Genomic DNA, 11,508 nt, shown 5'->3' on the forward strand with positions numbered 1-11,508 from the left:
TGTCCCAGAACTTTTTAGAGTTGGAGCTACATGATGCAAACTTCTGCCTGAAGAAGCTGGCCTTAGCTTTCCTGACTGACTGCGTGTATTGGTTCCTGACTTCCCTGAACAGTTGCATATCACGGGGCCTGTTCGATGCTATTGCAGTCCGCCACAGGATGTTTTTGTGCTGGTCGAGGGCAGTCAGGTCTGGAGTGAACCAAGGGCTGTATCTGTTCTTGGTTCTGCATTTTTTGAACGGAGAATGCTTATCTAAAATGGTGAGGAAGTTACTTTTAAAGAATGACCAGGCATCCTCAACTGACGGGATGAGGTCAATGTCCTTCCAAGATACCCGGGCCAGGTCGATTAGAAAGACCTGCTCACAGAAGTGTTTTAGGGAGCGTTTGACAGTGATGAGGGGTGGTCGTTTGACTGCGGCTCCGTGGCGGATACAGGCAATGAGGCAGTGGTCGCTGAGATCCTGGTTGAAGACAGCGGAGGTGTATTTGGAGGGCCAGTTGGTCAGGATGACGTCTATGAGGGTGCCCTTGTTTACAGAGTTAGGGAGATGCACTATTGTAAAGTGACTGTTCCACTGGATGTCATAAGGTGAATGCACCAATTTGTAAGTCGCTCTGGATAAGAGCGTCTGCTAAATGACTTAAATGTAAATGTAAATGTACCTGGTGGGTTCCTTGATGATTTGAGTGAGATTGAGGGCATCTAGCTTAGATTGTAGGACTGCCGGGGTGTTAAGCATATCCCAGTTTAGGTCACCTAACAGAACAAACTCTGAAGCTAGATGGGGGGCGATCAATTCACAAATGGTGTCCAGGGCACAGCTGGGAGCTGAGGGTGGTCGGTAGCAGGCGGCAACAGTGAGAGACTTATTTCTGGAGAGAGTAATTTTCAAAATTAGTAGTTCAAACTGTTTGGGTATGGACCTGGAAAGTATGACAACACCCATAAAGCTAACCAGCTAACTGGCTAGTCAGCTAGCTTGATAAATCGTAATTTTTGTAAATTAACTTTATGATAAAAAAAATATGTATAATCATTTGTCTCTACATTAACTAACATATTCCTGTCAACTGTAAATGTTTTGCATGATTCGTTATGACATTATAATCACTTCCATTTGCTTCGATTCTAGTATTTTTGTCACCCTCAACTTTGTGAGCAGTGCCACACGGACTTTGAACTTTCCTGCACAAGCAAAGTTGTCCACTCGTACCTAGCTATATAAAGCGGTTACCTATGTCAGCATGTCTCTGACTGTTGTCATTATCGAATAACTCAGTGTAAGTAAATTTGGACACGAAGTTTGAAGCGAATGTGACTCGTTAGCCAATTCGTTCTGTCGCCAAACAGTTTTCACAGGTTAAAGCCAGAACAAATGGAATGTCAATCCCACCATCTTTACCAATATGCGGTTGTTTCTGTCTTGTCTTTTTCTACAGGTGTTTGTCCACCATGGTTGGGACTTTCCTGCTTCTATCAGTGCAGCCAATGCGGGGGCTCGTGGATGAGAAGATCCAGGTAGTTGTGAGGAATTTACCTCCAGCGCTCTCGGTGACACTGCATTCCCTTCATCACTCTGAGGATAATGACTTTTGGGAGGCATTCGGCCATTACACCAGCGACGGCCAAGGCATGGTGACAGGTAGGTTTGTGACCGCCGACCGGGCTTACAGACCGTGTTCTTGGATATAGCCGTGGCCTAACTTCCGTATGAAATCCCATACTCTTGTTTAATTCAATTACACGTTGTCCTGGTGGTTGCCAATAAGATCAGCATGCACTGAAACATGAGATGCTGGCGGCTGGCCAATATTTTTGCCTGCTAGTTTGCCTTCTATTGTCATCAAGTTAGTACAATATCACTGTACAACACAGCAAACCTTGAGTAAAAGATAGCAAAATAGATGTTATTAAAAACAATATGGTTGTTTGTAGCTCCCTCCAGTAACCACAAGCAAAACAGTTCCTTGATTTTAACTGGTGGTTTTATTCTGTAGTTTTAGTCATAATTATCACCTTCGTGAGAACTATAAAGTAAATGAAAATACAGTTAAGCACACTCTTAAAATGTTCTTGTTTTATGAGTGACTTATTAGCTTGACACAACTCTGATGTGCATGGGGCGGTAGGGTAGCCTAGTGGTTAGAGTGTTGGACTAGGAACTGAAAGCTTACAAGTTAACCCACTGTTCCTAGGCAGTCATTGAAAATAAGAATTTGTTCTTAACTGACTTGCCTAGTTAAATAAAGGGGAAAAAAACATACATAAAACCAGTTTGGCCAGAGATCTAACAATATCAGATTAAACACATAAACAAAGGAAAAATACCTTGTTGGCTGCTTATTGTAGAAGGGAGGATATCCCAAACTTCACACGTCTTATTCCTGTCATGAATTCACGCTTCATCCTTAACTTCTTAAGGTATGGAGGGCAGCATTTTCACTTTTGGATAAATAGCATGCCCAATTTCAACTTTCTGCTACTCATGCAGGAATTATAACGTTACCATCCTATTATAACGTTACCATCCTAACATACACACTTCAACCGTTACGAACTACACCCGAACACTGTGTGGGATTGCCTCACCCCAAAAGTGTGTTGCTACGATAATAATCCCCGTTACAACAGTTCTTAGCCACGTAGTTCCGTTTGTTTTACAGTTTCCCCGCATAGCGAACACGTAAACAATTCAAACAAAAAACAACGACAAAGACTGACAGGTTAGTTGTCAGTTACAGTCATGCAGTGGACCTGTAGTCAGAAGTAGTATAATTCTTCAAATGCAACACATGTTGAAAGGTGTGACCAAAGTTGGTCAACATCTTGGCAATAGTGTTCCACTAGAACAAGTTCAAAACAACTGTGAACTTTGATATTGGAAATATTCCACTTCAGTGTGTTCAAGGCAACTGGGCTGAGCTCCGACTAGGAAAAAAACCCATTTTAAACTGTCAATCAAATTCCAAATCAGGAACTCGGCCTCTTTCTTAAACTCTAACTTTCATACCTGAAGATCACTGACATCATTATTCGTTTTTTTCTCAGTTGTTTTGAAAGCACCATTCAGTGTGTTTGAGAATTTAAAAAAAAGTAATTGTTGTTCTTTACTGGCTTGCCTAGTTAAATATATTATTGTTTACAATTGACGACCTGGTAAAACCCGGATGGCACCGGGCCAATTGTGCACTGCTCTATGGGATCCCAATCACAGCTGCTTGTAATGCGGCCTGGAATTGAACCAGGGTGTCTGTAGTGATGCCTCTAGCACTGAGATGCAGTGCCTTAGACTGCTGCGCCACTCGGGAGCCCCAGTTGACAGACTGACAACTCTTAAAAACGAGCTCTGACTACAAAAAAAATAGTTTTGAATGGTCATCCAACTCCAAAGTCCAAGTCAGGAACTCCAGCCTCTTTCTCTTTTCTGTTGTTTATGTAGTTGCTAAGGATGCCAGTCTTGGAGGAACATATGAAGGAGCAGAGCCCATGGGTCTACTGTGGAGCATGCAGCCTGTTCCAGGCAGTCGGACAGGCCTCAGGTAATACACCAATGCAATTCAATATTTGCGGTCAATTTTACATAGGATAAACGCATCATTTAGGGTGACCGGGCCCGGCTGGACAAGTCAAACTCTCTCTGTCTCTCAGGTTGAGAAAGATGGATGTCCTCACTCCTATGGTGGTACACATCTCTGTGTACAGTGGGCACATGACTGAGGGCTTCAGCAAGCAGTCTCCTCTAGCGACCGTTGTCACAGAACGATGGTACATGGCACCGGGTGTGTGCAGAATTGACATCAGGGAACATGGAGTTCAAGGGACCCTCTTTTTACCCCCAGGTCCTGGACCCTTCCCTGGGGTGTTGGATATGTGGGGAGGGGGTGGGGGGCTGGTGGAGTACCGCTCTGGCCTCCTGGCGTCACACGGTTTTGTTTCCATGGCGCTAGAGTACCTTTCCCATGACAAGAACAGAACCTCAGACATCGAATCAAAAACCTACTTTGAGGTAAGTCTCATACTGAGTGTGCCTACATGCTTGTGCTTGTCTTAATGTTCAGAAATGGCCCTGAGAGGGCAGAGTCCTCCTGTGACCCATTACCCAGACTCACTGTTACATTACATCACCTCACGTTATATTACATCACATCCGCTACATTGGATCCTACATTGTAGCCTTATCACTTGAACTTGAGCTCCATCTCTTTGTTATGTAGAAAGCGTTCAGGATTGTGCAGGAGCACCCCCTGGTGATGAAGGACAGAGTTGCTCTGTTTGGTCTCTCCTTAGGCGTGTCTATCGCCCTCAACTTGGCAGCCTACTCCAAAGACATCAGCGTGAGCCTCTCCCTCCTACTCTCCTCTTTTTCCTCCAGATTGGAGCTTTTGTATTTATAGAGTGAATTCAGATTCAGTCATCTTTAATGTCCCAACCCTGACCATGTGCATATGCTTATGAGTTTGTTTCGTGTGTAAACAATAAATACTGTGTGTATTCCAGCCCAGATGCTGTGTGTGTATCAGTGGGAGTCACATCCACCGGGTCAACCAGGCTTTCAGCAAATTGTTTAGAAAGATGAACAAGTGAGTGGTGTGTGGCTGAAAAATAAACCCAAATCTGTTCAAAGTGAAGGTGTAGGTACCGTGAAGTGAAGGTACCGTGATTATCGTGAAGTGAAGGTACCGTGATTATGAAGCTTGTGACATTCAGCCCAAATGAAGAAAAAGAGACTAAAAACATAATTATTTATTGCCAGGGATAGGTATAAGATCCGATTTGATGAAGAGGGCCGTTTGGTCGGGAGAGACATCATTCTGCCTATCCCAACCGACCTTGGAGAGAAAGTGGATGTAAGTCAACACACACAAACACACACAGTGGGTTTGTTTACTCATTGCTGTGTCTTCTGACAGATGGGGAGGATAAAGTGTCCATTGATGTTGGTCGTCGGGGAGGATGATCAGAACTTGGCGACAGTGGAGTCTGCTAAGGACGTGAGTACACACACAAACATGATTACAAGCTTCCTATGAAATCCATCATTTTCATTGACGCTGAATATTACCTCTAACTTCTGACTTGCAGATGACCCAGATGATGTGTGCAGCGGGTAACGAGCACCTGCTGACCATTCTGCAATACCCTGATGCTGGACACCTCATTGAGCCGCCCTACGCACCCCACTTCAGAGCCAGCAACTTCATAATGCAGCAAACACGACAGAAAGGTACTGTTCACACAACTTACACCTATAGTATACACACCTGAACTAAGATAGATATATATATATATATATATATATATATATATATATATATATATATATATATATATATATATATATATATATATATATATATATAAACCAATTCTTTACTTCCAATGTAACTAATGATTGTGTATGTGTTGCAGTGATGGTGTTGTGGGGAGGGTACACCAAGCCGCATGCCGATGCTCAGGAAGACTTTTGGGAAAAGAGCCTTAGCTTCCTACGGCAACACCTCTACCCCAGCCCCGACTCTGTCCCTAAGGCCAAGCTGTGATGTCACACCCGGGGAGCATCAAGGGCCTAGTATGATTGACTAAGCTATAACTGTTCAAATAAATGAACACTTAAAATATGATAAAGTCTAAGCCTTTGGGGGGGATGGGAGGGTTCTACTAAGCTGTCATGGAATTGTTTTAGTCATACCATAGATAATTTAGCTATTTGATTTAGAATTGTAGGACTCCTAAGCCAGGTGTATGCTACACGATTTTGGCCCCAATTTAGCTCTCCCAGACAAGTTTTTGAAATTGAAGACCAAATCCCCATGTCATTGCCTACCCGAGGCGTTTGGCCGTCACAACGCTCATTTAATGTGAGCGGGTAAAATACACAATCTGAGGGCTACAAATCTCATCTTTGAGCAGACCCAGACGTCCCGATATTTTCAAAATGTTTTGAGAACGGGTAATCAGCAATAGCCAATGAGAGCTCGCCAGAGAAGAAACCAGTGAGATGATGATATTTCTCATCCCCCAGAATGTGAGCTACTACTACTACTACTACTACTACTACTACTACTACTACTACTACTACTATTACTACTACTACTACTACTACTCAAAGTATGCGTTTTACTTGCCTTTAACCAAAGCGTCAAATCGTTGCAGTTCACAAGCAAAGTTATTCAATTCAAAATGCTAGATATTTCAAGTCAGTATGGCAAGCGTGAATGTCTGACTGAAAACGTTTGAGGCTGCTTTGAGCCACTGCTCGTTGTAGCTATGTTAACAATCTAATCACATAATTATTTTCGCGAGACAGCGTGGTATCGAAAATCCTAACGACCAAGTGAAGTATCTTGTAGTATGTGATCCCTCTCTCCTTCCATCCCTCCTTCTCCCTCCACAGTATCCCTCTCTCCTTCCATCCCTCCTTCTCCCTCCAGACTATCCCTCTCTCCTTCCATCCCTCCTTCTCCCTCCACACTATCCCTCTCTCCTTCCATCCCTTCTTCTCCCTCCACATTATACCTCTCTCATTCCATCCCTCCTTCTCCCTCCACACTATCCCTCTCTCCTTCCATCCCTCCTTCTCCCTCCACACTATCCCTCTCTCCTTCCATCCCTCCTTCTCCCTCCACGCTATCCCTCTCTCCTTCCATCCCTCCTTCTCCCTCCACACTATCCATCTCTCCTTCCATCCCTTCTTCTCCATCCACACTATCTCTCTCTCCTTCCATCCCTCCTTCTCCCTCCACACTATCCATCTCTCCTTCCATCCCTCCTTCTCCCTCCACACTATCCATCTCTCCTTCCATCCCTTCTTCTCCATCCACACTATCCCTCTCTCCTTCCATCCCTCCTTCTCCCTCCACACTATCCCTCTCTCCTTCCATCCCTCCTTCTCCCTCCACACTATCTCTCTCTCCTTCCATCCCTCCTTCTCCCTCCACACTATCCCTCTCTCCTTCCATCCCTCCTTCTCCCTCCACACTATCCCTCTCTCCTTCCATCCCTCCTTCTCCCTCCACACTATCCATCTCTCCTTCCATCCCTTCTTCTCCATCCACACTATCTCTCTCTCCTTCCATCCCTCCTTCTCCCTCCACACTATCCATCTCTCCTTCCATCCCTCCTTCTCCCTCCACACTATCTCTCTCTGTTATGCAGGTGAATGAGGACCCAAAAGCGACTTGGCGAAAACAGAGTCTTTAATCCAGTAAAGTAACTTTACAATCAAAAGGCATAATTCTACTCGTAATGACGAGAACAGACTGGAGACTTGATCAAGAACTGCAGGTTGCCTCGGGAAGGCACTTGAACGTAGCAGACTCAGACACCTGCTCACCACGCAGCATCTGAGGGAAACACGACACGACAGGGCGATACATAGACACAGCACGGTGAACAATAGACAAGGATCCGACCGGGCAGAAACGGAAAACAAGGGGAGAAATAGGGACTCTAATCAGGGAAAAAGATAGGGAGCAGGTGTGGGAAGACTAAATGATTGATTAGGGGAATAGGAACAGCTGGGAGCAGGAACGGAACGATAGAGAGAAGAGAGAGAGGAAGAGAGAGAGAAAAAGGGGAACGAACCTAAAAAGACCAGCAGGGGGAAACGAACAGAAGGGAAAGCATAATGACAAGACAATATATGACAAAACATGACACTCTCTCCTTCCATCCCTCCTTCTCCCTTCACCACTATCCCTCTCTCCTTCCATCCCTCCTTCTCCCTCCATATTGTGAAAATTAACAGCTCACCTGACTAACAGCCACCAGCTCCCCCGTGAGCTAATGCAGTCTCGCTCTAAATTCAAAAGCCACTGAAAAGCCATGCAATAAAACACACACGAGAGCGCGGGTTCACACACACAAACACACACACAGACATTGTTCCAGAGTGATGATAAACTTAATTGGGGCCATACTTGCGAACATTAGAAACAGTTCAAATTGAAAGTTTCTCCATCTCAATATGCACATTAGCCTACTTAAGTATTTGATTTACTTGCATGTGATAGAACTCTACATTGTAGCTGGTCCCATCAGATAGTGAGTGATTATTTCCTGTAACAATGTTCCCATCAGGCTTTCAAAGATCTTAGACTTCATATCCACTGACCAATGGCTTTTCTTAAAATAAGTCAACCATGGTCACTAGTGGGATATTTTAAAAGGTTCAATGCAGCTGTTTATATCTCTATCCAAAAATATCTGCTGATTGTTTTCAACTAAAATCAGTGGTGTGGATTTATGGACGCCAAGGGAAGCTAGTCTTCCCCAGATATTTGACTAATACATTTTTTTAAATGATCTTTCGTCTCTGTATTTTCATAGTTTGTATCAATTCACAGATCTCTGGATCTCACCGGAGAAGCAAATGGCTGGGTACTGATTCCTGTCTGCACTTCTCCATTGGGACATTCAGGACCTCAGCCTTGACCAGCCTGACATCTACAGGGAGAAGGAGGGGGCCACTGAATAAGGAATTCAAATCAACAGACTTTTGGATATGTGTTTAGAATTAAACATTTCTGTACTTCCTGGACTTTGGAATCTCTCTCTCACTGTGTCCCTCACCTAGCTAATGAAGTAATGGCTAGTCCAACATTACTAGCTGTTCCAGCTGGCAGATATCATTTGATACGTACAGTAGCTAGTGTTAATGTGTTATGGGATTTTTATCAATAATGACTAAATGAGGTATATATATTTTTGTATTTATTTTTATTTTTTTAACCTTTATTTAACCAGGCTACGCTGCCGCCCGCTGTTGCTCCAGTTTCAACTGACCTGAGCCCTAGGACCATGCCCCAGGACTACCGGGCATGATGACTCCTTGCTGTCCCCAGTCCACCTGGCCGTGCTGCTGCTCCAGTTTCAACTGTTCTGCCTGTGATTATTATTATTTGACCATGCTGGACATTTATGAACATTTTAACATCTTGGCCATGTTCTGTTATTATTACATTTACATTTACATTTAAGTCATTTTGCAGACGCTCTTATCCAGAGCGACTTACAAATTGGTGCATTCACCTTATGACATCCAGTGGAACAGTCACTTTACGATAGTGCATCTAAATCTTAAAGGGGGGTGAGAGGGATTACTTATCCTATCCTAGGTATTCCTTAAAGAGGTGGGGTTTCAGGTGTCTCCAGAAGGTGGTGATTGACTCCGCTGTCCTGGCGTCGTGAGGGAGTTTGTTCCACCATTGGGGGGCCAGAGCAGCGAACAGTTTTGACTGGGCTGAGCGGGAACTGTACTTCCTCAGTGGTAGGGAGGCGAGCAGGCCAGAGGTGGATGAACGCAGTGCCCTTGTTTGGGTGTAGGGCCTGATCAGAGCCTGGAGGTACTGAGGTGCCATTCCCCTCACAGCTCCGTAGGCAAGCACCATGGTCTTGTAGCGGATGCGAGCTTCAACTGGAAGCCAGTGGAGAGAGCGGAGGAGCGGGGTGACGTGAGAGAACTTGGGAAGGTTGAACACCAGACGGGCTGCGGCGTTCTGGATGAGTTGTATGGGTTTAATGGCACAGGCAGGGAGCCCAGCCAACAGCGAGTTGCAGTAATCCAGACGGGAGATGACAAGTGCCTGGATTAGGACCTGCGCCGCTTCCTGTGTGAGGCAGGGTCGTACTCTGCGGATTATTATCGTTATTATTATTATCTCTGTTATGCAGGTGAATGAGGACCCAAAAGCGACTTAACGAAAACAGAGTCTTTATTCCAGTCTAGACAAAAGCGATAATCCTGGATATTATCTAGGTGAAAGCAAAAACAGGAAAACTGAAATCCACTCGTCAGTAGAGAGGAATGACTGGAGACGCGACCACAGACTGCAGGTCACTTCGGGAAGGCACCGGCCGTAGCTGACATTGACACCTGCTCACACGCAGCATCTGAAGAAGGTAAAACACGACAGGGCGGAACAAGGACACAGAACAGCGAACATCATACAAGGATCCGACAAGGACAGAAGCGGAAAACAGAGGGAGAAATAGGGACTCTAATCAGAGGGCAAAATAGGGGACAGGTGTGAAAAGAGTAAATGAGGTAGTTAGGAGAATGAGGAACAGCTGGGAGCAGGAACGGAACGATAGAGAGAGAGAGCGAGAGAGGGAGAGAGGGAGGGGGAGAGAGAGGAATAGAAAGAGGGAAAGAACCTAATAAGACCAGCAGAGGGAAACGAATAGAAGGGAAGCACAGAGACAAGACATGATAATCAATGACAAAACATGACAATCTCCACCCGGCAAAGCCAGAAGAGGACTGGCCACCCCACCTAGCCTGGTTCCTCTCTAGGTTTCTTCCTAGGTTTTGGCCTTTCTAGGGAGTTTTTCCTAGCCACCGTGCTTCTACACCTGCATTGCTTGCTGTTTGGGGTTTTAGGCTGGGTTTCTGTACAGCACTTTGAGATATCAGCTGATGTACGAAGGGCTATATGAATAAATTGGATTGGATTTGATTTGATTTTCTTTTTCTTTTGACTCACCCTATCCGCTTTTCTCTACTTTTTTCCTTTTTCTATCTCTAATATCCCTCCCTCGGCTTCAGCAGGCTTCACATATATGGGTGGTGATATTGCAGGTAGCTCCTGCAGCCGTATTCTCACAACCACTATTTCATCGACAGGATTACCTCTGTATTTTTGGTATACTCGAGATGGATATAGTTTGTTACCCTCACCCCCGCCCAATTGGCTAACTTTTTCATCTGCGGGAGCAGGGAGCAGCGCATCTTGGCTCTTTTTGGGTTTCCTCCTATTTTCACCCTCAACTCTCTTTTTTGCTTCCGAAAGCCAAACTCCGGCTGTGTACAACCCCTGTTTATTCTGCTTCTTCACATCTTTTCCACATTCCTTATGTATCTGTTTTATAAGCAATTCTAGTTTTTCAACATTCAGACTCCCATCAAATTCATACCGCTTACTCCATTTTGGACAGAATTCTATGTTTCTCTCATCTTTATGCTCCATAAATCGCTGGTCTCCCGTTAATACCGGGACCTCCTTTGAGGATTTACTACCCATTTGATAAATCCTTGCCGTTACTTGTAGATATGGTATTTAATCACTTATCTATGCCTTTCTATTTTTTACCTTCTATGTGTGTGTATTTCTATGATCTGAGTATGTGCTATATACCATTACCTAGTTACAATCTATGTGTATGGACTTATATGATTCTTCTCCTTTCTGGAAACTTCATCTATAGATTTCACTTTTGATCGGACATTAAATTTCACCCGTATACAATTATAAGCTCATTATAAACTATTGTTCCTTGGGACTGTCAACGTTAATATCTCATATCTCACTTCTCTAGACTAGGTTTCCCTCTCCACTTTTTTGGATATTACTTTCTTTAAGTATTGAATATTGAGTATTGTAACGGGGTTCTTCTGTCGAAGGAGAGGCGGACCAATACGCAGCGTGGTTGAAGTTCATGGTTTTTAATAAGAAAAACTATACATGAACAAACTACAAAACAATAAATGTGAAAACCCGAAACCAG

The 11,508-nt window shown here is 44.3% G+C and overlaps 1 protein-coding gene across 1 annotated transcript; it reads left to right on the forward strand.

Moving 5' to 3' along the window:
• The first annotated feature begins 1,291 nt into the window (after window positions 1-1,291).
• Window positions 1,292-5,550, forward strand: LOC123995828 (peroxisomal succinyl-coenzyme A thioesterase-like). The gene is made up of 9 exons (XM_046299510.1): window positions 1,292-1,645; window positions 3,443-3,542; window positions 3,652-4,009; window positions 4,218-4,337; window positions 4,501-4,583; window positions 4,757-4,850; window positions 4,914-4,994; window positions 5,086-5,227; window positions 5,413-5,550. Exons 1-9 carry the CDS (start codon window positions 1,384-1,386, stop codon window positions 5,541-5,543), a joined length of 1,371 nt encoding a protein of 456 aa, XP_046155466.1. The 5' UTR covers window positions 1,292-1,383; the 3' UTR covers window positions 5,544-5,550.
• The last annotated feature ends 5,958 nt before the right edge of the window (window positions 5,551-11,508 follow it).

Source organism: Oncorhynchus gorbuscha, linkage group LG14 (assembly GCF_021184085.1).
Source record: "Oncorhynchus gorbuscha isolate QuinsamMale2020 ecotype Even-year linkage group LG14, OgorEven_v1.0, whole genome shotgun sequence".
Classification (NCBI taxonomy): domain Eukaryota; kingdom Metazoa; phylum Chordata; class Actinopteri; order Salmoniformes; family Salmonidae; genus Oncorhynchus; species Oncorhynchus gorbuscha.